General features: G+C 48.1%; 1 protein-coding gene across 1 annotated transcript; it reads left to right on the top strand.

Annotated features, from left to right (window-relative positions):
• The first annotated feature begins 8,225 nt into the window (after positions 1-8,225).
• On the top strand, positions 8,226-15,968 carry DYNLRB1 (dynein light chain roadblock-type 1). The gene is made up of 4 exons (XM_073309875.2): positions 8,226-8,334; positions 12,438-12,513; positions 13,786-13,953; positions 15,468-15,968. Exons 1-4 carry the CDS (start codon positions 8,332-8,334, stop codon positions 15,509-15,511), a joined length of 291 nt encoding a protein of 96 aa, XP_073165976.1. The 5' UTR covers positions 8,226-8,331; the 3' UTR covers positions 15,512-15,968.
• Positions 15,969-22,592: the final 6,624 nt, after the last annotated feature.

The raw sequence follows: 22,592 nt of genomic DNA, 5'->3' as shown, positions 1-22,592 counted from the left end.
GCTCTCCGGCTAAGGAGAAAGCAATCCAAGGAAAGCCCTGAGGAAGCTCTCCCATTCTCATTTTTTACGTGTGTTTCCCTTCTTGTGGGTCATTACAGAAGAGCTGAGACTGGGGATCTCAAAGGAGTCTTTGCAAAAAGAAAAGGAGGACTTGTGGCACCTTAGAGACTAACCAATTTATTTGAGCATAAGCTTTCGTGAGCTACAGCTCACTTCATCGGATGCCTTTGGGAGTTAGGCACCGAACTCCCACTGGAATCTGGATGCCAACGTCCCAGCCTGAACCCTTAGTGGTGGCTCAGCTATGAAGGGAGGTGGCTTGGTGCACTGGACTGGGGAGGGCGTTCCATGCCACAGGGGGTGGATGGAAAATGGCACAGGGGCAGGCATGGGCGAGGCAGATGAATGGGGCATTAAGTAATGCCTAGAGAACTGAAAGGGCTATTGTACAGAGCCATGACAGGCAGCATTGTACCCTTCCCCCACAACGCAGCTGATGGCATGAGGCATTCAGGAGGAGACGGCTCGCTGCAGTTCATTGAACTAGTTATGTGCTCTGAATAGGACAGCCTATGCCACTAGCCGGAATGGTTACATGCCTCCAGGTGACTGGGACTCTGTGAAGGATTTAAGTGGGTAAACAGGAAGTAATAAAGCCAGAGCCCCTTGATCCCAGAAGCTGAGCAGCGCCCGGCCTTGTCAGACTAGCTTGGCAAAAGCATGTGCTGCAGGAAATGGCGTTGCTGATTCCGAAGGTGGCCAGCGCGAACACACACTCCCCAGCATGGCGTGAGGGGTGCTGGGCTGTCTTTCAAACGGCTTGGAAATCTGAGACCCTTCAAATCTGGGGTCATCAAAGACCCTCATGGTGGTTTTTGCAGGTGCAGGATTCCCCACCTCCATGTCTTGGTCAAACTGCATTTTGAGTAATTACATTCTTCCTGCCTAAATTTGCATCTGTAGTTTTACTGACTAGATACTGTGTTCTTCACTGCCTGTCCTAAACTGCTGTGCAGCTTTTCTCTAGGCTGTTAAATAACTGTTATGTTGACTCCGGGGGGCAGCTGCATTTCAGCACTAGGGGAAACGATGTTTGGGTTGGAAGTTTGGGATGTGTCAGGCCCAGGTACAAGGTCTTATATGGAGACGAGTACAGTATTACTCATAGTTATGATGCCTCTGACAGCCCCTCTACAGATGGATCACTAGGAGGCAGCATTGCACTTCGATCCCATTTGGCTGCGTTCACTAAGTGCTGAATGAGTAAGGGACGTGGCTGCAGTCCCTCCCTGCCACCATCCTATGCACTTTTCATCTGCCAGACAAACAACGCCCTATGTCTTGTGCACATCACTAGTGACCTGGTGGGTCTTATTGCTGCAGCCCTCGTCCTGCTCCCTCCAGCCCCTGCATCTGTCACTGTCCTCCCTTACGTCTCGGCGTAGGGACTCAGGGCTCCTCTGGGCTGGGTCACTGTCTATAAAATGTCCAGCTGCTCCTGTCCGAGGCACTGCTAGACATGAGGGAGATGGATGCTAGAGTGAGATGTGAGATCCTTGGGCAGCTGCCAGGAGGGCTGAAGATGGGGGAGGAAAAGGGGGAAGTAACAAGGTTCTGGGCTCAGGAGGCCCCCAAAACATCTGTAACATCTGGGTAAATGATTAAATGGGGGGAAGCAAATGATATACCAGGGCCTGAAATTTCTCTCCAGGGGCCTGGCTGCCAGCACCTGCTGGTCATTCCCCAGTTACATTCCTCATCCCTCCTTGTACCTTCCCCTTGTCTTGGATGCACAATGCCTCAGAGCCAGTTGCACCTGGGCCTCCGGCTGGCCAACCAGGGCCTTGGGCAGACCCCAGGACAAGTGCCTGTTGAGTGCTGAAGGGCCAGTGGGACGCCGTCCTCTTGCCCTTCAGGGCGCTTGAGAGCCACAATTAGCGTTGCTTCTTTCTAGAGCTCCAGGGTTAATTCCTGGCCATGGCCAGCGGGACTCTAAGCAACCCTCCGTGTCAGCTGGCAGAGGGACTCCCGTCCTGTGACTCCAGTCAGACCTGACACGCTCACCAAACCTGCTGCATTGCTGTCCTCACACTCAGCTGTAAGGTGTGCAGTGCAAAGGGTCAGAGGAAAGCTGGTGACACACAGATCGTTAATGACACTGCAGGACGGACGGATGGGTGGTGTGGAAGGAGTTATGTAGGTGCACTGGAAATACATTTGTTTTAGGGGCAGACTGGGTAAGCAAGCTTGTCCTAGACAAAAGAATGCCGCTTTGCTTGCATCTCTGATGTAAACCGAACAGGGTCTTGCCAGACTCAATGGGCAGTTCATCTGCATTTGTGGGAAACAGCCATTAGTTATCAAGAGGCTAAGGAACCAGCCTGTCGTCAGCCCATTGGAGCACACCGGGCAGTCTGATCCCAGGGATTATCCTGTCTCTTGAGACAAAGACAATGAACTTTGGGGAATATAAGAAGCAGAAGGGTATCTGATTATCGATCACTGCGGGAAACAAGGGGCTCTTCGCATCTAAGAACGGTGGGTCCCCAGCCTTGTGGGTCGGGGACAGTGAGTAGTTGAAGGTGAGACAATTGCTGTAGACAAAGCTTGGAGCCTGCTAAGGTTACATGTCGTCTCTTTACAGTATTCAGAGTAACAGCCGTGTTAGTCTGTATTCGCAAAAAGAAAAGGAGGACTTGTGGCACCTTAGAGACTAACCAATTTATTAGAGCATAAGCTTTCGTGAGCTACAGCTCACTTCATCGGATGCATATCGTGGAAACTGCAGCAGACTTTATATATACACAGAGAATATGAACCAATACCTCCTCCCACCCCACTGTCCTGCTGGTAATAGCTTATCTAAAGTGATCATCAGGTGGGCCATTTCCAGCACAAATCCAGGTTTTCTCACCCTCCACCCCCCCACACAAATTCACTCTCCTGCTGGTGATAGCCCATCCAAAGTAGGAGAGTGAGTTTGTGTGTGTATGGGGGTGGGGGGGATGTGAGAAAACCTGGATTTGTGCAGGAAATAGCCCAACTTGATTGTCATGCACATTGTGTAAAGAGTTGTCACTTTGGATGAGCTATCACCAGCAGAAGAGTGAATTTGTGTGGGGGGGTGGAGGGTGAGAAAACCTGGATTTGTGCTGGAAATGGCCCACCTGATGATCACTTTAGATAAGCTATTACCAGCAGGACAGTGGGGTGGGAGGAGGTATTGGTTCATATTCTCTGTGTATATATAAAGTCTGCTGCAGTTTCCACGATATGCATCTGATGAAGTGAGCTGTAGCTCACGAAAGCTTATGCTCTAATAAATTGGTTAGTCTCTAAGGTGCCACAAGTACTCCTTTTCTCTTTACAGTATGTTACACTTTTGTTTTTTTGTCAACTATTTTCTGTTTCCATTACCTCTGAGTTTGAATTCAGGCTCAAGCCAACCCCCCCTTCTATCTACACACAAATCATGCTAACCAGCCAGGGCTTAGATCCAGGGTACCAGGATCCCATGGGGGTGGAGGGCCTGAGCCTGAATCAAGCCAGAACCCAGGGTTCAAGCTCTATCGCTTCACTTTGTAGAACCTGCCCCATTATACTTGTGCTCTGGGAATCCACCAAAAATATTCTACAATCCCAAGGGCCAACTTCCTTTGTCCTCTGATTTGGTGGACAGTCAAGTTTTCCCACACTGCACCACGAACAAAGGGCTAGATGGCCACATTTGGGGAGGAGGCTAGGAAGTCTGGGATATGGATGATTGGACTCAGGCCCACATAATGCAGCTTAGACACTGGAGCCATAGCTTGGGACCCAAGGTTCAACAATTCCTAACCTGGGGTTACAAATGAGTGTAAATGTTCAAACTCTAGGTAAACAAACCCAGGGTCTGCTAACTGGAGTTCTACCAACCCTGGGCTTATGTTGTAGTGTAGATATACCCTACTAGTGTGAGGGTGTTTCTGCCAAAGGAACAATTTCATGCAATTTGTCACCTGTCTGTCCCTCCACTCTCACCCTTCAGCTACGAGCTGTGTATGCCTAAAGTTGTTAGGTCACTTGGCTGCATGAACTTAAATGGCACCTTTTTCCTCTACAGGGCTGTTCTCTGCTTTTCTTGTTGCTTTGAAATCTGCAAGGTAAGTGAGCCGCAGGCCTTAATGGCACAGCCCCCAGATATGCAGTTTTTCAAAGACAAAGTGGCTCTATAGCTGCATCCAAATTTTTTGTCTAAAGTGGTTTCAGAGTTACACCTGAGCCACATAATATACTTTACTGGCATACTTTCCTAACCACATTCAAACGCAGATGAGCAGCACCTACACTGGATGTGAGATGATGCTTGGCGTTTTTATTCATCACCTTTCATTCATCACCTTGACTTTTTGTCTTCTATGTGGATCAAATTAAGGGTCCGGTGGTTTCCATGCCAATGATTTCTAGGTGGATAACTTCCTGAATTATGACGGCTTATGGAGTAACTCAGACCATACCTTTACAGAGGCTACAGGCTCCTGCAACGAGGGCCCAAGCGCCTTCAGTTGCATTCCTCAGCAATGTTTTGATATTGAAGAAATGCAGGGTTGCTACCTGCTCTTCTGTACATACTTTTACCAAGCACTATGGTATCACAGCTGTATCTAGATCAGATGCAAACTTGGGGAAGGCACTTAGTTCCGTAGCCATTCTCTAATTACACCGAGTCCCACCTCCTACCAAGATGGCTTGTGAGCCACCAGTGGAATACACATCTGTAAGTACTTGAAGAAATAAACGGCTACCTACCGGTTCTAGAACTGTGGTTCTCTGAGTTGTGGGTGCAGATTTATATTCCACAACCCACCCTCCATCCCCTCTGCACCAGTTTCAACTCTTCGTGTACAATGCAAAGGAACTGAGGCGGGTCAGGAGGTGCTGCCCTTCAATAGTCATGGGAGGGGCGACAGGACCAGAGGGCACAAGTGCTGCCCCGAAGGGTACTGCCGGCAGAGTTCTCTGGCTTCAGTGCACTAGGCCTATATGGAATAAACGTCTGCACCCACATCTCAAAGAACAAGTTACAGTAAAGGTCGGTAAGTGGCTTTCTTAGGCACTCTGGAGAGTTCCTGATCTGCTGTTTGAATGCAGAGAGGGGATGGGAAGAGTCTGCTGACACCCCTCAAGTAGTGCAAGGGCAGCCCCTACCCCTGTATCATTACAGGAAATGCTGGGGGAGATGAATTCTCACCATGTGTCGTAGCTCAAGGTCTGTGCAGAAGGTGATTATCTGTGCAATACAGTGAAGCTCAGGAGGGGATGGCATGGGGCTTTTGTATGGTTACTCTCGATTCTGTAGGCAGTTTGATGCAGGAACTGAGTCCATTAATCTCCCCATCTCTGGATGTAACATCAGTATTTCCCTGCTCATTGCAGATGGTGGAGGATTTGACTGGAATGCGCCATGGGAGCTGTGAGAATCCTGATGGCTTAGATGCCTGGAATTGAGCATGCAGCATGGTGCTTTTGCATTCTCTTTCTGTGTTGAAAGAATAATGGCTGAGGTGATCATGTGTCTCCTGACTGGGAGAGCTGTATGAATTCATTACAAATAATTTCTCCTGTGGATTTTTATTGTTCATGAATTACGTGTCACCCCGTTGTGATTTTTATTCACTGGTTTGGTGAGAGAGATTGCATTTTGGTCTCTAATTTGTTTGCAAATTAATTGCAGTGAGCATTCAATACTCATTATTAGAGCTGATCAAAAACGGGTGAAAAAAATTTTGCAAAAATAGTTTTATGATTTTTCATTGAATTTTAAAAGTTTCAAGCAAAGTGGCCTGGCTCTGTTTGGTGTTCAGGCAGTGTGCCCTCTTGTGTTTCAAAAGATCAATGAAATTCACAATTGTCCGATGACTCCATAGTTAGGGCCCTACCAAATTCACAGCAATGAAAAACGGACCATGAAATCTGGTCTTTTGTATTCTTTTACCCTATACTATATAGATTTCACGGCGAAGACCAGCGTTTCTAAAAATGGGGGATTCTGACCCAAAAGAGAGTTGCGGAGGGTCACAAGGTTATTTTAGGGGGTCGCAGTATTGCCACCTTTACTTCCGTGCTGCCTTCAGAGCAGGGCGGCCAGAGAGCTGTGGCTGTTGGCCGGGTGCCCAGCTCTGAAGGCAGCGCCCCACCGGCAGCAGCGCAGAAGTAAAGGTAGTGGTACCACAATCCCCCCTCCCCAACACAATAACCTTGTGACCCCACTCACAATGCTTTTTCGGGCCAGGACCCCTACAATTACAATATTGTGACATTTCAGATTTAAATACCTGAAATCATTAAATTTACAATTTTTAAAATCCTCCGATAGTGTAATTGATCAAAATAGACTGTGAATCCGGTTGGGCCCTACCCATAGTGTAACAGATAAAGCTCTTCAAAATGGTGGCAGGTCTCCTCTCTGGAGTGATTGTTCTTCCTAGTAGTTATTTGTACCAGTATTCAGGATTCTGTGAACAACGTGGTGAATAAAACACTCATTTACAGAAATCATGAACTCATCCAATCAATGACAGAGATGGAATGCGGTCAGAACATGAAACAGAGCAAGTCTTCATAAACTAAACTCAGCCAAGGTGAATAAGGCATTTTCCTAGTCAGTGGACTTGTACTCCAGAGCTGAATTCTGCCATATGGCCTTTATATTGCCTTCTCAGTCCCTATCCCCAGCGTGAATTTTCTTCCCTGAGGCTAACAGCATGGTCATTCCTTGAGCCTGGGAACCCAACTATCTATCTATTTTAGGTACATCCGTGCCCCATTCTCAATCTTGAATGTATTTATCCTCACAATACAAGTGCTGGTTTCAGAGTAGCAGCCGTGTGAGTCTGTATTCACAAAAAGAAAAGGAGTACTTGTGGCACCTTATTGAATTTTCCACTGAATGCATCCGATGAAGTGAGCTGTAGCTCACAAAAGCTTATGCTCAAATAAATTTGTTAGTCTCTAAGGTGCCACAAGTACTCCTTTTCTTAATACAAGTGCTATTATCCCCATTGTACAGAATGGGAATTAAGGCACAAAGAGACTAAGGCTATGGCTATACTAGAGACCTTCCAGCAGCACCACTGTACTGATGCAGCTGCACCACCGTAAGATCTCCAGTGTAGCTGCTCTATGCCGATGGGAGGGAGCTCTCCCATGGACATAATTAAACCTCTCCCAACAAGAAGTAAGAATGTGTGTGCTGGGGGACCACATGTCTTGACTGTCAAAGAGGCACAACTGAACAATCAGCCACCGGAATGTGATGTCTTTTGGAGAAGGGTGTCTTCTTAGCCACACCACTTGGTTTCACCCGGCCGCAGGACTTCAGGCAGGCTCCAGCTTGGCACTCTGAACTGGGCAAGGCAGAACCTTAGACTAGATGATCCCAAGACTCCAGTTGGCCCAGAAATGTCTACAAGGGCGAGGGAGGGACCCTACAAAACAGCCCCCACGACCCCTGTAGCCCCCCCAGGCCACGTCCCCAGACCTCCGTACCCCCCCCAGGTACCCCTCCCCAGCCAGCGCCCCAGACCCCAGTGTCCCCCCCAACCCAGGTACCCCTCCCCAGCCAGCCCCCCAGACCCCTGTGCCCTCCCATGCAGCCTCCCCAACCCAGGTACCCCGACCCAGGCCAGGTCCCCAGAGCCCTGTGCCCCCCCAGCCAGCCCCTCCAACCCAGGTACCCCTCCCCAGCCTGTGCCCCCAGAGCCCTGTGCCCCCCCAGCCAGCCCCTCCAACCCAGGTACCCCTCCCCAGGCCACGTCCCCAGAGCCCTGTGCCCCCCCAGCCAGTCTCCCCGACCCAGGTACCCCTCCCCAGCCTGTGCCCCCAGAGCCCTGTGCCCCCTCAGCCAGCCCCTCCAACCCAGGTACCCCTCCCCAGGCCACGTCCCCAGAGCCCTGTGCCCCCCCAGCCAGTCTCCCCGACCCAGGTACCCCTCCCCAGCCTGTGCCCCCAGAGCCCTGTGCCCCCCCAGCCAGCCCCTCCAACCCAGGTACCCCTCCCCAGCCTGTGCCCCCGCAGCCAGCGCCCCAAGACCCAGATAGCGAAGAAACCCCTAGGCGACCCCACCCGTGACAACCGAGGCATTCCCCCCGAACACTTCCGGGGCAACCAGCACCGGGGGAAATGACGACACCCGCTCCCTTGGCTCGAGTCGAACCCCCCCGCTCGCTGCCTCAGCCCATTGGCCGATGGAGCTGCCCATCCCCAGCTCGGGGCCGCGCATGCGTGCTGGTGCTGTGACGGGTCTGCGTGCCGCTGGGGACCGGTGGCTGCTTCAGGCGAAGATCCCCCAACATGGTGAGTGGAGGGCGGGGCCGCACCCCTGCCCCGCGGCCGCCGTCTCACCTGCGGCAGGGGCGGGGCTGGGGCAGAGGGGCCGGGCCGCAGCCCAGGGCGTTGGTTCGAGACCCCGTGTCAGCCCAAGGAGCCCCGGGCTCGGGGACCCGGGTGCGGAGTTAAAGGCGGGGCCGGGGGTTGTGGGGGGAACCTGGAGCCACATGAGGGGGGTTGGGGGCCTGAGGCTCACGGGAGGGAAGTGGGGGCTCCCTGGGGGGCTCAGTCAGGAGGGGTCACCCCAGATCAGTCCGGAGTGACAGCACCACACCATTAGTTATGCGGATCAGTTAAACCGCATTCAGCCCCTGCGTGAGCACCCTCATTCCGAACAAAAGGGGCCTTAAATTGGGTTAGTCTGAGTCACTTCCAAAGTGAATGAAGACAAACTGAATTAAGGCCACTGTAATTCTCGATAGCAGCAGCCACACAGGGGTTGAATGGGGTTTAGCGAATCCACTTCAAATTCACAGCTTTAGTTAATTCGGAGCGATTCATTTTCCTGCTGTCCCCATCTGTACGAGCCCTCCGAAGTGGACTTCAGGGTACGTCTGGGCAGCAACATGAGCCCAGGGTTAGTAGAACTGGAGTGAGCGGCCCCTGGGTTTGTTAATCTAGGCATAGGGCCGACTCCGTGGGTGCCCCAGTTCTGGAGCACCCATGGAAAAAAATTAGTGGGTGCTGAGCACCCACCGACAGCCAGCTTCCCCCTCGCACTGCCAGTGCCTCCTGCCCGCCCAGATCAGCTGCTTCAGGGCATGCAGGAGGCTCTGGGAGGGAGCGGGAGGAGTGGGGACCTGGTACGCTCAGGGAATGGAGGGGAAGAGGCAGGGTTGGGGGCAAGGGATGGGGCGGGAGCAGGAAAAGGGGCAGGGTTGGGGGCAAGGGATGGGGCGGGAGCAGGAAAAGGCAGGATGGGGGCTTGGGGGAAGGGATGGGGCGGGGTCAGGGCCTGGGGCAGGAACAGGAAAAGGAAAAGGCAGGATGGGGGCTTGGGGGAAGGGGTTGGATGGGAGTGGGGTCTCGGGTGGAGCAGAGCGGTGGATTGAGCACCCTCCCGGGCCCGGAGGAAGCCAGTGCCTATGAATCTAGGGCTTGAATATTTGCCTTTATTTGTAACCCCCAGGTTAGGAATTGTTGAACCCTGGGTCCTGCATAACATAGACAAGGGGCTCCAGTGTCTACACTGCATGATGCCGGCCCGAGTCCAGCCACCCATATCCAGACTTTTTAGTGCCCTCCCAAATTGTGGCAGCTCTACGCCTTTGTTCGTGGTGCAGTGTGAGAAAACTTGATTGTCCTCCAAACTTGACTCCCCAAAGGACCAAAAGAGTTGGCCCATGGGATTGTGGGATACCCTTGGCAAACTCCCAGAGCACAAGTCCAGTGGGGCTGTATCTACCCTTCAAAGCAATAGGGCTTGAACCCTGGGTCTCAGCTTTACTCAGGCTCGGACCCTCCACCCCGATGGGCTCCTGGTAGCCTGCGTCTGAGCCTTGGGTTAGCACAATTTGTATGTAGACAGAAGGGGAGTTAGGCTTGAGCCTGAGTTTGAACCCTGGGCTTACATGGCAGTGCAGATTGCACTCTTTGATAATCTGTACACTATTCCCTGATAACCAGAAATTTCTACGCTTAAACTCTGTACCATTCACTATTTTTTTAAAACACCATCTTAATAAAATTTTTATACCCTCTTGTGGGCTTCCAGAGCCCAGGTACCAGCCCAAGCCTAAACATCTACCCTGCAGTTTTGTAGCCCCACAGCCCAGTGAGCCTTAGTCTGCTGAAAAGGACCAGCCACAGGTGTTTTATTGCAGTGTAGACATATCCTCAGAGTCCTAGATTTCAAGGCCTGAAAGGACCACAATGATTATTGAGTTTGACTTCCTGCATAACACAGACCATAAAATTCTACACAGTAACTCTTACAAGGGAAGGAATTATTCTTCCATGATACATAATTGAATGTTATCAAGCCAATAATTTGTGAGTGAGCACCTTACAAAGGAAGACAAGTGAAATCCCTGTTTTACACATGGGGAAATGAAGAGGTTCTGTAAATTTTCCAAGACCACACAGGGAGTCAGTGACACAGCCAGGGATAGAACCCAGACTCCTAACTCCCAGTCCAATGCACTATCCCTTAACTGCATGGCTTTGGGTGAGCGAAAAAAAAAATCTCATTTTAATTAATGCCATTGACTGTATGGCTTGGGTGTCTTTTTTCAAAGAAGCGTGGGCACTGGGATGTACCAAGTCAACAGGGATGTTGGTCTACGAGGTGCTTCCCTGAGGAAATCTTAGGGATTGGGAGGGAAGGGTTATTGTTGTTTTTTATTGTAATTCTATTAAAGGAGACACTGAAAACAGACTTTTACAAAGATCACCATAAACTGTTTCTGTTTACAAAAAATACAGCTGAAATATTTTCTTAAGAAACAGATGTTTCCCTGCATTGCAGATGAGAACCTGAAAATGAAATAGTCTACAGCTGGGATTTTCAGTTGAGCCCAAGGGAGTTAGGCACCCAACTCCTATTGAATTGGTGTTTGAGCACCACACTCCCTTTGATCCTTTTAAAATCTCAGTCTGGGTGTGAGCTAAAAACAAAGAGAGAGTGACTAGTCTTGCTTGCTATGTGAGAAGAAATGCAAAATTAGATGATGATCTGCACGGATGGATCCTTATGCTCAGGCAACACTCTTTGGAAGTCAGTAGGGCCCGGATGCCTGGAACAGGTTGTAGGGTTGGGGCTTTAAACCGGAATAATAGCACTTACTTTCAGATTTAATAGCAGTCACCAGCTGTTTATTTTTCCACTTCTCCAGCATACAACTCATTTGTTACAATCTCCTTTTAGTTACCATTCCGTTTCCTTCATTTTGAAATTTGCACTGTGATTTTCCATGCCTGATAATCATTTTAAAACAGCTCTTGATTTTCCATGCTGGATAAGACCAACTGTAGTTTGCAGACACAAAACAAATCCAATGTTGTATGGTTCCCATAGTTGGCAGCAGTTAGTATTGTTTTAGACTTAGTTGCTTAGTCTCCTGTGCAGTTGTTTCCTTGTTCCTGTGAAGACAAGCATGTTTCTTTGTTTGAAGAAGTCTGTTTTGCCCGACATTGCATTATGGAGCTCGGTCAGTCAAGGTGCTGAGTGCTCCAGCCCCCCATTCTCTTTAATGGGAGTTCACAGTGCCCAGCACCTCTCAAGTAGCGCTCAGCACCATGCAGAATCACACCTCGGCCACTCAGATCATTAGGCGCCATTATCGAGATCCCCAGTGAGTTGTAATTGATGTAAGAGCGAGCATTGCTAAGAAAACTTTCAAAATCTTTCAGAGTTGACACTAATTTTACAGAGACAACAAACGGATAATAATACCTTTGCAGATTTCTTTGTATATTGACTTTTTAACATAGTAGAATAAACTGTTAGCAATAGATAACAATAGCCCATCCACCATGAATCGTTATTGTAGGCTAATGGTTGTAAACCAGACTCTTTCCCCTCGTTTGCTTTGTTTATTGCCTTTAGCATATTTTTGATAAATGGAGTTTAACCCAAAACTCGATGTTTTTTCTTTCTTGTTTGTAAATTCCATGTATTTTTTCAAAACAAGTGCTGCAGCCCTGTCCTTTGTATAACTGTAAAATAGTAAGAAGTGCTAGCAGCCCTAATGAGCAATCCCACAGTAACAAAATAGTGTGTGTGTGGCCTTGTGCCCATGAGCGAACCTGTAATGAGAAACCAGTGTTGCAGTGAGGGGTGGGGAGAAAGGGTGAGGGATGTATTGGGGAACAGGTTTCAGGCTTCCAAAGGCTTGTTATGGCAAATGACTGATGGACAACAAGGGGCTTGAAAACAACTAAAAAGGCCTTGGTAATATGATGGTGCAAAAGATAGCTGTGCTTTGCTCTGAGAAAATGAGTAATATCTATTGGAATCATCTTGGCTCAGTTGTATTTCCAGATATATTATTACAAAGCATTATTTGAAGGCAGATTGCACCTTCAAGACATCATGTTGCCTAATCTGTTTGTTTGTTTGTTTTTTTCAGGCTGAGGTGGAAGAAACACTGAAGCGAATTCAGAGCCAAAAGGGCGTCCAAGGAATCATTGTTGTTAATTCGGAAGGTATTGTGCCACTCTGGCTATATTTCCTAAGGATGTTACTTTTTCAGAACAGGGCACTTTAAAGATCAATGTATTTGCTATTTAGAAAGAGATTAAATGTCTCTCTAGATATGTTTTCTTCCCTTAGAGAGGCAGGTTAAGTCAAGCTGTCTCTCTGCAAGCCTATTGAAGTCAGTGGCATTGAGCGGATGTATCTGAGAGCAAAATTTGCCCCCATGCATTTTAAGAATAACTTTACAGCCAAGAGGAAAAATATCAGTGTATAGAATGTAGAACAAGGCAAGCTCATTTTGCCAGTACAATGAAAAGGTTTTTCTGATCATATGTAATGTACAGTAAATCTTCCAACACTTAATTTTAATTTAACTGATAAGTGTCTTAGAAAAAAGACATTTGGTAAATACGTGGAGGCTCTATTGAAGATCTGATAATTGGTGACCTCATTTACAAATCAGCATTCGGCTTTCCCTTCCTTGGTAGTGCTGGTGTCTTAGGACTGGGAGGAAGGTCAAATGTTTGGGTTGTGCTTGTGGGGTATACATCTTCAGTGTACTAGAAAAACAGATAGATCAAATGTTAGCAATTTGCTACTGCATCCGTCCCATACTACAACGTACGACAAATGTGGATTGAGTTTGGCTTTTTGGCTTCTGCCAGGGCACTGGTACTGGAAAGCCCCCTCAGGAGGAGGTTGTGGAGCAGGAGAGCAACTGCTACCTCCCCATCCTTACAGATCGGTCCTAACCAAGGTGATGCACAGAGTCAGTGCATCCCGTCAGCAGCCTCCAGCGGACCGGCTCATATGGCACCTGGCTATAAAGCACTCCCCCCCCCCCGAGAAAAACAATGAAAAACTCTCAATGTTACACAAGCCTATGGAGGGCTCTGGTCCCAGTGGTGGTGAGCAACTCTTCTCTGCTACCATCTATGTTCCTTGAGGGCTTTTCTTATATGTTCTCTTTTTTGTATGTATTAGTGGCTCCTAGTGGAAGTTTCTCCTTGTTTCCAGCTGCTTTTTGGAAGGAAGGCTGGTGGTCTGCAGAAGCAGCCAGCCCCTCCCCCCCCCACATGTTTCTGCACCACTCACAGAAGGGTTTCTAGTCACACTTTGTTTCAAAAAATTTTTTTTTAAATATGCTAAATTTTAAGCATAAAATCTACTGAGGTTTAAAGGGACTGTACAGATGTGTCTAGTGGGTAGCCAGGAATTAAGTTAGTCTCAGAGGTTACCATCATTAACTATCTCACCACACTTACCTTCTCTCTTTGCAGGTATTCCTATCAAAAGCACGGTGGACAACTCCACAACAGTGCAATACGCAGGCCTAATGCACAGCTTCATCATGAAGGCAAGGAGCACTGTGCGAGACATTGATCCCCAGAACGACCTGACATTCCTGCGAATCCGCTCCAAGAAAAACGAGATCATGATTGCTCCAGGTAAAAGCCCCTAAGCATCAGGCTTCAAAGCCTCCTGTTGAAATTCCTTTCTCGCGGCATGTGTCTCATCCTTCCCTGTCAAGCTTTCCATGGCACAAAATCTATACAGCCTGAAGAAGTGAATCCTACCAGTGATTGAGGGAGGGATAACTCAGTGGTTTGAGCATTGGCTTGCTAAACCCAGAGTTGTGAGTTCAATCCTTGAGGGGGCCATTTAGGGATCTGGGGCAAAAATTGGGGATTGGTCCTGCTTTTAGCAGGGAGTTGGACTAGATGACCTCCTGAGGTCCTTTCCAACCCGATATTCTATGATTCTGTGACTGTCTAATTTAGTATGCTGTAGCCAAAGAATTTCTGGTGGTATACTCGGTTCAGAGATGGGTCTATTTCTGTTAAACTGAGACTCCCTCTTCATGGTGGGGTGTGGGAAGGAACCAGTTTTCCCATCTCACTGCCAGTCAAACTGTACATTTGAAAGAAGGTTCTCTTGTGTTTTGCCTTCTTCAAGATAAGATCAGAAGAGTCTGAAATTAGCGGAACACATTTTATGAGCTGCTTCAGGCCAGCACTGCTAGCATAACTACTGAAACGAACCAGAGTGGGAGGCTGGCGTCTTTCTCAGAATTGGAGGAGCACGCATATTGTTACAGTACTTGCTGGTCCTAGAATCTCTCAATTTGAGTCTGTGTCTGCACTAGACTCTGTTAATTTTTCGCCACTGGTCAGAGCGTGTCTAGACAACGTAGTGGTTAAAACACCAGTAGCCTGGAAACACTGGAACTTGCAATGATGTAGCATTGGTGGGACATGTCGAGAGAAAATGCCTCATGCCGAGGAGGCCAGAATGTTTCATGAAATCACCAGATAGTGTCACGGAGGGAACTGGTGCAATATGAGTGCAGTTCACCCAGGTGTAGAGGGCTCATATATGCCCCTCCACATCACTTAAGACCTGTGGTGGAGCTGTGATGAGTAGGGAGCTGTTCACGATGAGTGACTGCACAGGGCAAGGGGTCCTCTTTGTATAACAACCTATTTGTGCTGGCAAAGAGGCGCTGGTTGTGGCTGCAGTGGGGGAATGGCTGAGAGATTTATGCTTATGTGGATCTAGTGGTCCAGAATCCCCATGTGGAAGATGCAGAGGGGTAGTGGGTGTTGTTCCAGAATGTAGGAATGTGCATTAAATTACATCAGCTTGGTACATCCCGTTCTCTAGAGAGGCTGGAACTATTCCCCCACAGTAGGATTAGAGAGACTGACCTGATTTATCCATGGGAAATACCTGTCAAGCCCACCTCGCTCACTAAGGAACACTTGCTGTCAGGTATTTTTATTTTCTCACACTACTTTAAAATTGAAGTGGAGCTGATGAACATTTAAGTAGGTGACATTTACTGTCACTAGTCAATGTCTGATAAACGTGCAAGGTAAAAAACAAAACAAGAAAACAACTTTTCTTAATCTGTGAATGAGCATTAGCAATGGAGGAATAACTTCCTTTTTTTCCCTTGCAGATAAAGACTATTTCCTGATCGTCATCCAGAATCCAACAGAATGAGAATGAGATCCTAAATTAGTATGTTTTTTTCCCCCAGTACCCAATATTTTTAAATTTAATAGCCAAAAACAAAGCATTAGGGTTAATTCTATTGTGCCACCTTAATAATGACCAGGAGGACCACCTTGTGCTCTTTTGTTGTTTACAAAGAAGTAAAAGTACCTTTCTTTTGTATCACTAAAATGGCATTCCGTGGAAGGGGTCTGAGGATTGAAATCAAGTGACTTGGGCAGCCAGAAATGGACAGATTTCTTTTAGTGTTCAAGAAGATAATATAATAGAAATTCTAATAGTGTGATCTAAAAAATGAATCTTTGTGGTTTGCACACTCCTGTCAATTCTGACTGAAGTATGGTTTTACCTTCTTGGTTTTGAATGACTGTAAATATGAAGCTTGATTACTCATAACTTACCTTCTTGTTTTTTGTTTTTTTTTTTGTTGCCGCTTTTATGATTTATTTTGAAAAGGTCTTGCCTTATCAACTCAATAAAAGTGTCATCAATGATTATTTTTGTCATGTCTCTATTCCTTCTCTTGTGAAATTTTCAATGGCCCTTTGATGACTGAACTTCTTACTGCAAATCTTTAGAAGCTCTGAACTCTCCCTGAGGATGTCCCTACCTCACAATGTTATCTCTCTGAATGGTGACTTTTTCGAAGCGAACGGGCTCTGTACTAGTAGTGGTCCATTATTTTCATCCATTTTCACCCTATGCACTTGCTTTTAAACCAGGGACAAAGAAGAAAAATACAATTGACTTATTAGGGGTTTGTCCTGAGTAACAGCAGCAGGATTTCATCTGTTGGAATTGCCGTTCCAGTACAGTCCAATAATCTGTCTAATCAGGTATTCAGTCTTGAGGTATTCAGGATTTGGTTTGTAAACAATTGAGGCATGCAAATTGGATACCTACCTGTGCAAATGGTTACAGTAACCTGCAAACATGATGTGAATATACAATTGCAGTAATTCTTCAGGCGAATTAGATGCACAAATGCATGTGTCAGAGCATGCCTCTTGTTTTAAAAACAAGGCTCTGAATTTCGAATGAGTATTTTAAAATCTTGTTTTATCTGCCTCAATACCCTATATAGTGAGTTCTCGTGGTAACTATATATAGATAATTTTTTTTAAATGTTGACTTTAGTTTTGTACATCCTCTTGTCCCTGTATTATGGGAAAGGGTAAATAGGGATACCTAAGTGGACTTCTCTGTACCATTTATTATGTCTGATTTTACTCTTCTTTACAAATGAAATATCCCTGATTTTTAATCTCTCCTATATGAGAGACCATTCGTCTTCCAGGTGTGTGTTCACTTATCCTTTTTTGACAGGTTTCAGAGTAACAGCCGTGTTAGTCTGTATTCGCAAAAAGAAAAGGAGTACTTGTGGCACCTTAGAGACTAACCAATTTATTTGAGCATAATCTTTCGTGAGCTACAGCTCACTTCATCGGATGCATACTGTGGAAAGTACAGAAGACGTTTTTATACACACAAACCATGAAAAAATGGGTGTTTATCACTACAAAAGGTTTTCTCTCCCCCCACCCCACTCTCCTGCTGATAATAGCTTATCTAAAGTGATCACTCTCCTTACAATGTGTATGATAATCAAGGTGGGCCATTTCCAGCACAAATCCAGGTTTTCTCCCCCCTCCCCAACACACACACACACACACACAAACCCACTCTCCTGTTGGTAATAGCTTATCTAAAGTGATAACTCTCCTTACAATATGTATGATAATCAAGGTGGGCCATTTCCAGCACAAATCCAGGGTTTAACAAGAACATCTGAGGGGGGAGGGGGGATATGAAAAAACAAGGGGAAATAGGTTACCTTGCATAATAACTTAGCCACTCCCAGTCTCTATTCAAGTCTAAGTCATTATGCAAGGTAACCTATTTCCCCTTGTTTTTTCCTACCCCCGCCCCCCCGACGTTCTTGTTAAACCCTGGATTTGTGCTGGAAATGGCCCACCTTGATTATCATACACATTGTAAGGATAGTGATCACTTTAGATAAGCTATTACCAGCAGGAGAGTGGGGTGGGGGGAGAGAAAACCTTTTGTAGTGATAAACACCCATTTTTTCATGGTTTGTGTGTATAAAAACGTCTTCTGTACTTTCCACAGTATGCATCCGATGAAGTGAGCTGTCGCTCATGAAAGCTTATGCTCAAATAAATTGGTTAGTCTCTAAGGTGCCACAAGTACTCCTTTTCTTTTTGAGAAAACTATTCAGCGTGAAGATGTGCCATTGATGGCCTTAATGGCCTCTGTAATAGACCCAGTATGTTTGTTTGTTCCCTACCTTGGTCACAGTTTTGGCTGGCACAACCTATTGAATGCTATTTGTTAGTCATGTTGGCAACCATCGTTTGTGCTAGGGGCTATCATATATGTGCATAGACCAGGGGTGGCCAAACCGTGACTCACAGGCCACATGCTGCTCTTTTATAGTTAAAGTGTGGCTCCCAGAGCCCCCCAGACCCAACCCCCTCATTCTTCACCTACCAGACTGCAGCCCTGGGAGCTCAGGGCTACTGCCCTGCAGCAGTGCTGGGGGACTAGAGGCTACTGCCAGAGATAACTGGTACCTGCTGAGAGTGGGTGGCACAATTTAAAGGATAAGCCATTGGGGGGGGTGTGAGGAACTGGAGTCACACACCTCCAGGCATGTGCCCCCTCTTACCCTCAGTGGTCTCTCCCTGCAGCTCCCAGCTGTTTGCTGCTGCCTCTCACCACCTAAATCAGCAACCCTTCCCTGCGGTCCCAAGCGGTTTACTGCTGCCTCTCCCCACAGCTGGCTCCAGCAGCTGCCATGCAGGGAGGGGTCCTGGGCACATCATGTGACCGAGTGGAGCCAGCAAACCCTGGCAAAAATCAGGGGTGGGGGCACAGTGTGCCCCAGCTCTCAAATTTCTGAAGATTGTTGTATGGAGGACCGGTAAGTTTGGCCATCCCAATATAGATGGTGGGATGTGTAGGACAGCCCCTAGCACATTTTAGTTAGTGTGTGGGGGTGTGGCTAGATAGGAAGACAGTCCCTGCCCCCAGGAGTTCACAATATAAGAATAGGGTTGTCAACCCTCCTGGTATGGCCGGGAGTCTCCCGGAATCAGGCTCGATTGGCTTCAGTAGCCTTCAGGAAATCTAGGAGATTTTAGGCTGCTAAAAGTGTGGCAGCACAGCAGGGCTAAGGCAGGCTCCCTACCTGCCCTGGCTCTGCGCCGCTCCCAGAAGCGGCCCGCATGTCCAGCAGCGGCTCCTAGAAGGAGGCAAAGCCAGGGTTGTCTCTGCAGGCTGCCCCCATCCCGATTGCGGACTCTGCAGCTCCCATTGGCCAGGAATGGGGAACCATGGCCAAATGGGAGCTGCGAGGGTGATACTTGCAGGCAGAGGCAGCGCACAGAGCTGCCTGGCCGCCCATGAGCCTAGGAGCCACTGCTGGACATGCCGCTGCTTCCAGGAGCCGCCTGAGGTAAGCACTGCCTGGCCGGAGCCTGCACCCTGAACCCCCGCCTGCACCCCAAACCGCTTACCCCACCCCAACCCCCTGCCCTAGTCTCAGCCCGGAGCCCCCTCCACACTCGGCCCCAGCCCAGAGCCCGCACCTCGTCCTGCACCACTGCCCCAGCCCTGTGAAAGTGAGTGAGGGTGGGGGAGAGTGAGCGATGGAGGGAGGGGAGCTAGAGTGAGTGGGGGCGGAGCCTCAGAAAAGGGAGGGGAAGGGGCAGGGCATAGGTGTTTGGATTTGTGTGATTAGACAGTTGTCAACTCTATATAAGAGCAGTAAACATCTTGTTCTTAATGGGTTACTAATTCAGAACCCATCATTTGATAGCAGCCTTCAACTACCTAAAGGCGGGTTCCAAAGAGGATGGAGCTCGGCTGTTCTCAGTGATGCAGATAACAGAACAAGGAGCAATGGTCTCAAGTTGCAGTGGGGGAGATCTAGGTTGGATATTAAGAAAAACTATTTCACTAGGAGGGTGGTGAAGCACTGGAATGGGTTATCTAGGGAGGTGATGGAATCTCCCTCCTTGGAGGTTTTTAAGGCCCATCTTGACAAACCCTGGCTGGGATGATTTAGTTGGCTTTGAGCAGGGGGTTGGACAAGATGACCTCCTGAAGGCTCTTCCAACCCTAATCTATGATTTTATGATTGTGCACAAGCTGTTGAAACTGTCCACTGCTGTGTGTTGTAGTTAGGGCCTCGTGTACTACTTGGCACAATAGGACACAGTTCTGCAGCAAACGGACCTAAATTCTGCAGCAAAGTTAATTTATTATTGTAGCTCCATGAAATACTCTTCATCCCCTTCCCCCCAGCTCATAGTTTGAAGATACTCAATGATGTGCAGTTAACCAGTGATTATGTTCAGCAATGATTATTTTAGATGGTGGATTTTTTTTTTTTTTGCACTGCATATTGTGGATGACTCAGCTCTGGATATCAGCAGTTATGATGTTGCCTGAACAGTTCCCATCTCGTGTGTGCCAGGGAAGAGGGGAGCTTGCAAACAGCTCCATCTTCTCAGCTCCCCAGGCCTCAGCTGCTGCTCTGTTCTCTAGGCAGTATAGTTTCCCTGTTTGCACTTCTGGCTTCCCCTGCTCCAGAGCTTCAAATTGGACTCGAACTCTGGCTCCTTACCCCCCTTACTGCCTGGTATTAGGGTTGCCAGGCATCCAGTTTTCAACCAGAATGCCCGGTTGAAAAGGGACCCTGGCGGATCTGGTCAGCACCCTTGACCAATCTGTTAAAAGTCTGGTCAGCAGCGCGGCGGGGCTAAGGCAGGCTCCCAGCCTGCCCTGGTTCTGTGCAGCTCCCCGGAAATGGCCAGCATGTCCCCGCAGCCCCTAGGCACAGGGGTGATCAGGGAAGCTCTGAATGCTGCCCCAGTGCTGGCACTACAGGTCCGATTGGCCAGGAACCGTGGCCAATGGGAGCTGTGGGGCCAGTGCCTGTGGTCGCGGGCAGCGTGCACTGTACAGACCCGCCTGGCCGCGCCTCTGCCTAGGGGCCGCAGGGACATGCTGGCCGCTTCTGGAGAACTGCACAGAGCCAGGTCAGGCAGAGAACTTGCCTTAGCCCTGCTGCGCCACCAACTGGGAGGTAAGCGCCGCCCGGTTGGAGCCCAATGCACCCCTGCCCCAGGTCAGAACCCTCTCCTGCACCCAAACTGCTTTCCGGAGCCCGCACCCTGCATCCCCTGCTGCACCCCAATACCCTTCCCCAGCCCTGAGCACCCTCCTGTACCCCAAACACCTCATCCCTGGCCCCACCACAGAGCCCACATTCCCAGCCAGAGCCTTCACCCCCCTAACCCTCTGCCCCAGACCTGAGCCCCTTCCTGTACTCCAAACTTCTTGGTCCCAGCACTAATCCCCTTCCTGCACCCCTCATTTTTGGCCCCACCCCAGAGCCCACACTCCCAGCTGGAGTCCTCACCCATTCCCACACCCCAACCCCTTGCGCCAGCCCAGTGAAAATGAGTGAGGGTGAGGGAAAGCAAGCAATGGAAGGAGAGAGGCTGGAGGGAGGGGGGCCTCAGAGAAGGGGCAGGGGCGGGGCTTCAGGGAAGCAGGGTCAGGAGGCAGGGTAAGGGTGTTCAATTTTGTGCTCTTAGAGAGTTGGCAACCCTAGCCTAGTTCTAGAATAGTGAAGGGAACAGGCATTGTGATTATGTGGGGAAAGGTGTGGAGCCAGAGGTGGTTGCAGGCAGGTCCCTGAAAACAAAAGCCAAGTGCCTGGCTGCAGCAAAATACTGAGTTTTACAGCAAAAAGGCTGAATTCTGTGGTATGTTTGGAAAACTGCCAAATTCAATGGCTGCAAAATGATAGAGTCTGCAGGGCTCTTTGCAGTGAGATGACTCGGACGGTTCACACCTCTGAGAACCATTTTAGGGGGCTCTTTGCAGACTCAGGCTGGCATCAATTTACAATTTTTGAGATTATCTTTGCAAAGATAAGGGCTAGAAACTTTTTTTTTTTTTTTTAAAGACAAGCTGAGATTCTGTAGCTCAACACTGCACGAAGGGGCAGATGCTGCAGCAAATTTCATTATTACAGAATACATGAAACTCTGGTCTTAGTAGTTTGCATTTGACTATACTGAATGTCTCAACTGCCATGTTGTTGTCTTGCCTTGTTTTTCTATGTCCATCAGCTGGTCCCCATGCACCATAATTCTGACCAAACATGTTTAATCTAAATAATTTTTTTAAATCAAATTTTGGGTCAGGTGCGCAACTAGGTGAATGTTGTAAACAAGGGTCTTCTATGTATCCAGTCCTGCCTAGGTAGCTTACCAAATGTGTTGCCTGTTATCTTTGATTCCTACCTCGGATGTGATGGGAGCTCATTTACAATTTGTTAGGAAACCTGGTTGCTAATTATTGTAGAGTATGCCAGTCCTCAAAACTCAGTACCCCTCCTCTTTAATGAGTCTCTGTAGCTTCAACCATGCATCAGGCAGTGGCTTCATAGAAACGGTTAATTTTGCAGCTAGAGCAGCTCTTAATATACAGCAGAGATTACATACTGCATGTAAATGGTCATAACTTATCTGAATTGAATTTTCACTCCATAAAACAATGTTGAACAGACTGGAGTCTCAGTGTTTCAACTGAATGTGGAGACAAGATAGAAGAAAACAATTTAGTACAAGCCTCATGAATATGCGTTATCATTCATAACCAGATAAATGTTTCTGGCTGGAGATTATGGCCTGTTCTTTGGTTTTCACACATTGTTGGCAATGTTACTGCTGTGCATAGTAAAAAATTTCTTTAATGCAGTATTCAGTAACTTGGTTTTAGTATGTTCCCTTAGGATAATTAGCCTTTCTGATGGTCTTGCATCTGTTTTAAAAAAAAAATACCCAGTAGCTCTGCTGCAGAATTAAGGGCCCAGTCTGACAAAGTGATGCACACTTCTTGTGAGGTGCTGAGCACCAGCAGTGAAATCAATAGGGTCCCTCAAAGGGCTTTTGGTGCCTAACTCTCACTGATTTCAATGGGCGTTAGGTGCCTAAATCTCTTTGAGGATCTAGGCCTCTGTGTTCAAAGG

This window comes from Lepidochelys kempii, chromosome 13, assembly GCF_965140285.1.
Source record: "Lepidochelys kempii isolate rLepKem1 chromosome 13, rLepKem1.hap1, whole genome shotgun sequence".
Classification (NCBI taxonomy): Eukaryota; Metazoa; Chordata; order Testudines; family Cheloniidae; genus Lepidochelys; species Lepidochelys kempii.
The sequence above is the reverse complement of the archived record's forward strand: the minus strand, read 5'-3'. Positions and strand labels throughout refer to the sequence as shown.

What these genes read in the sequence shown, in the direction of transcription:
- DYNLRB1 (XM_073309875.2), top strand. An exon ending in CATTGTTGTTAATTCGGAAG is followed by an intron (nt 12,514 to 13,785) that starts GTATTGTGCCAC and finishes CTCTCTTTGCAG; the next exon opens with GTATTCCTATCAAAAGCACG. An exon ending in CGAGATCATGATTGCTCCAG is followed by an intron (nt 13,954 to 15,467) that starts GTAAAAGCCCCT and finishes TTTCCCTTGCAG; the next exon opens with ATAAAGACTATTTCCTGATC.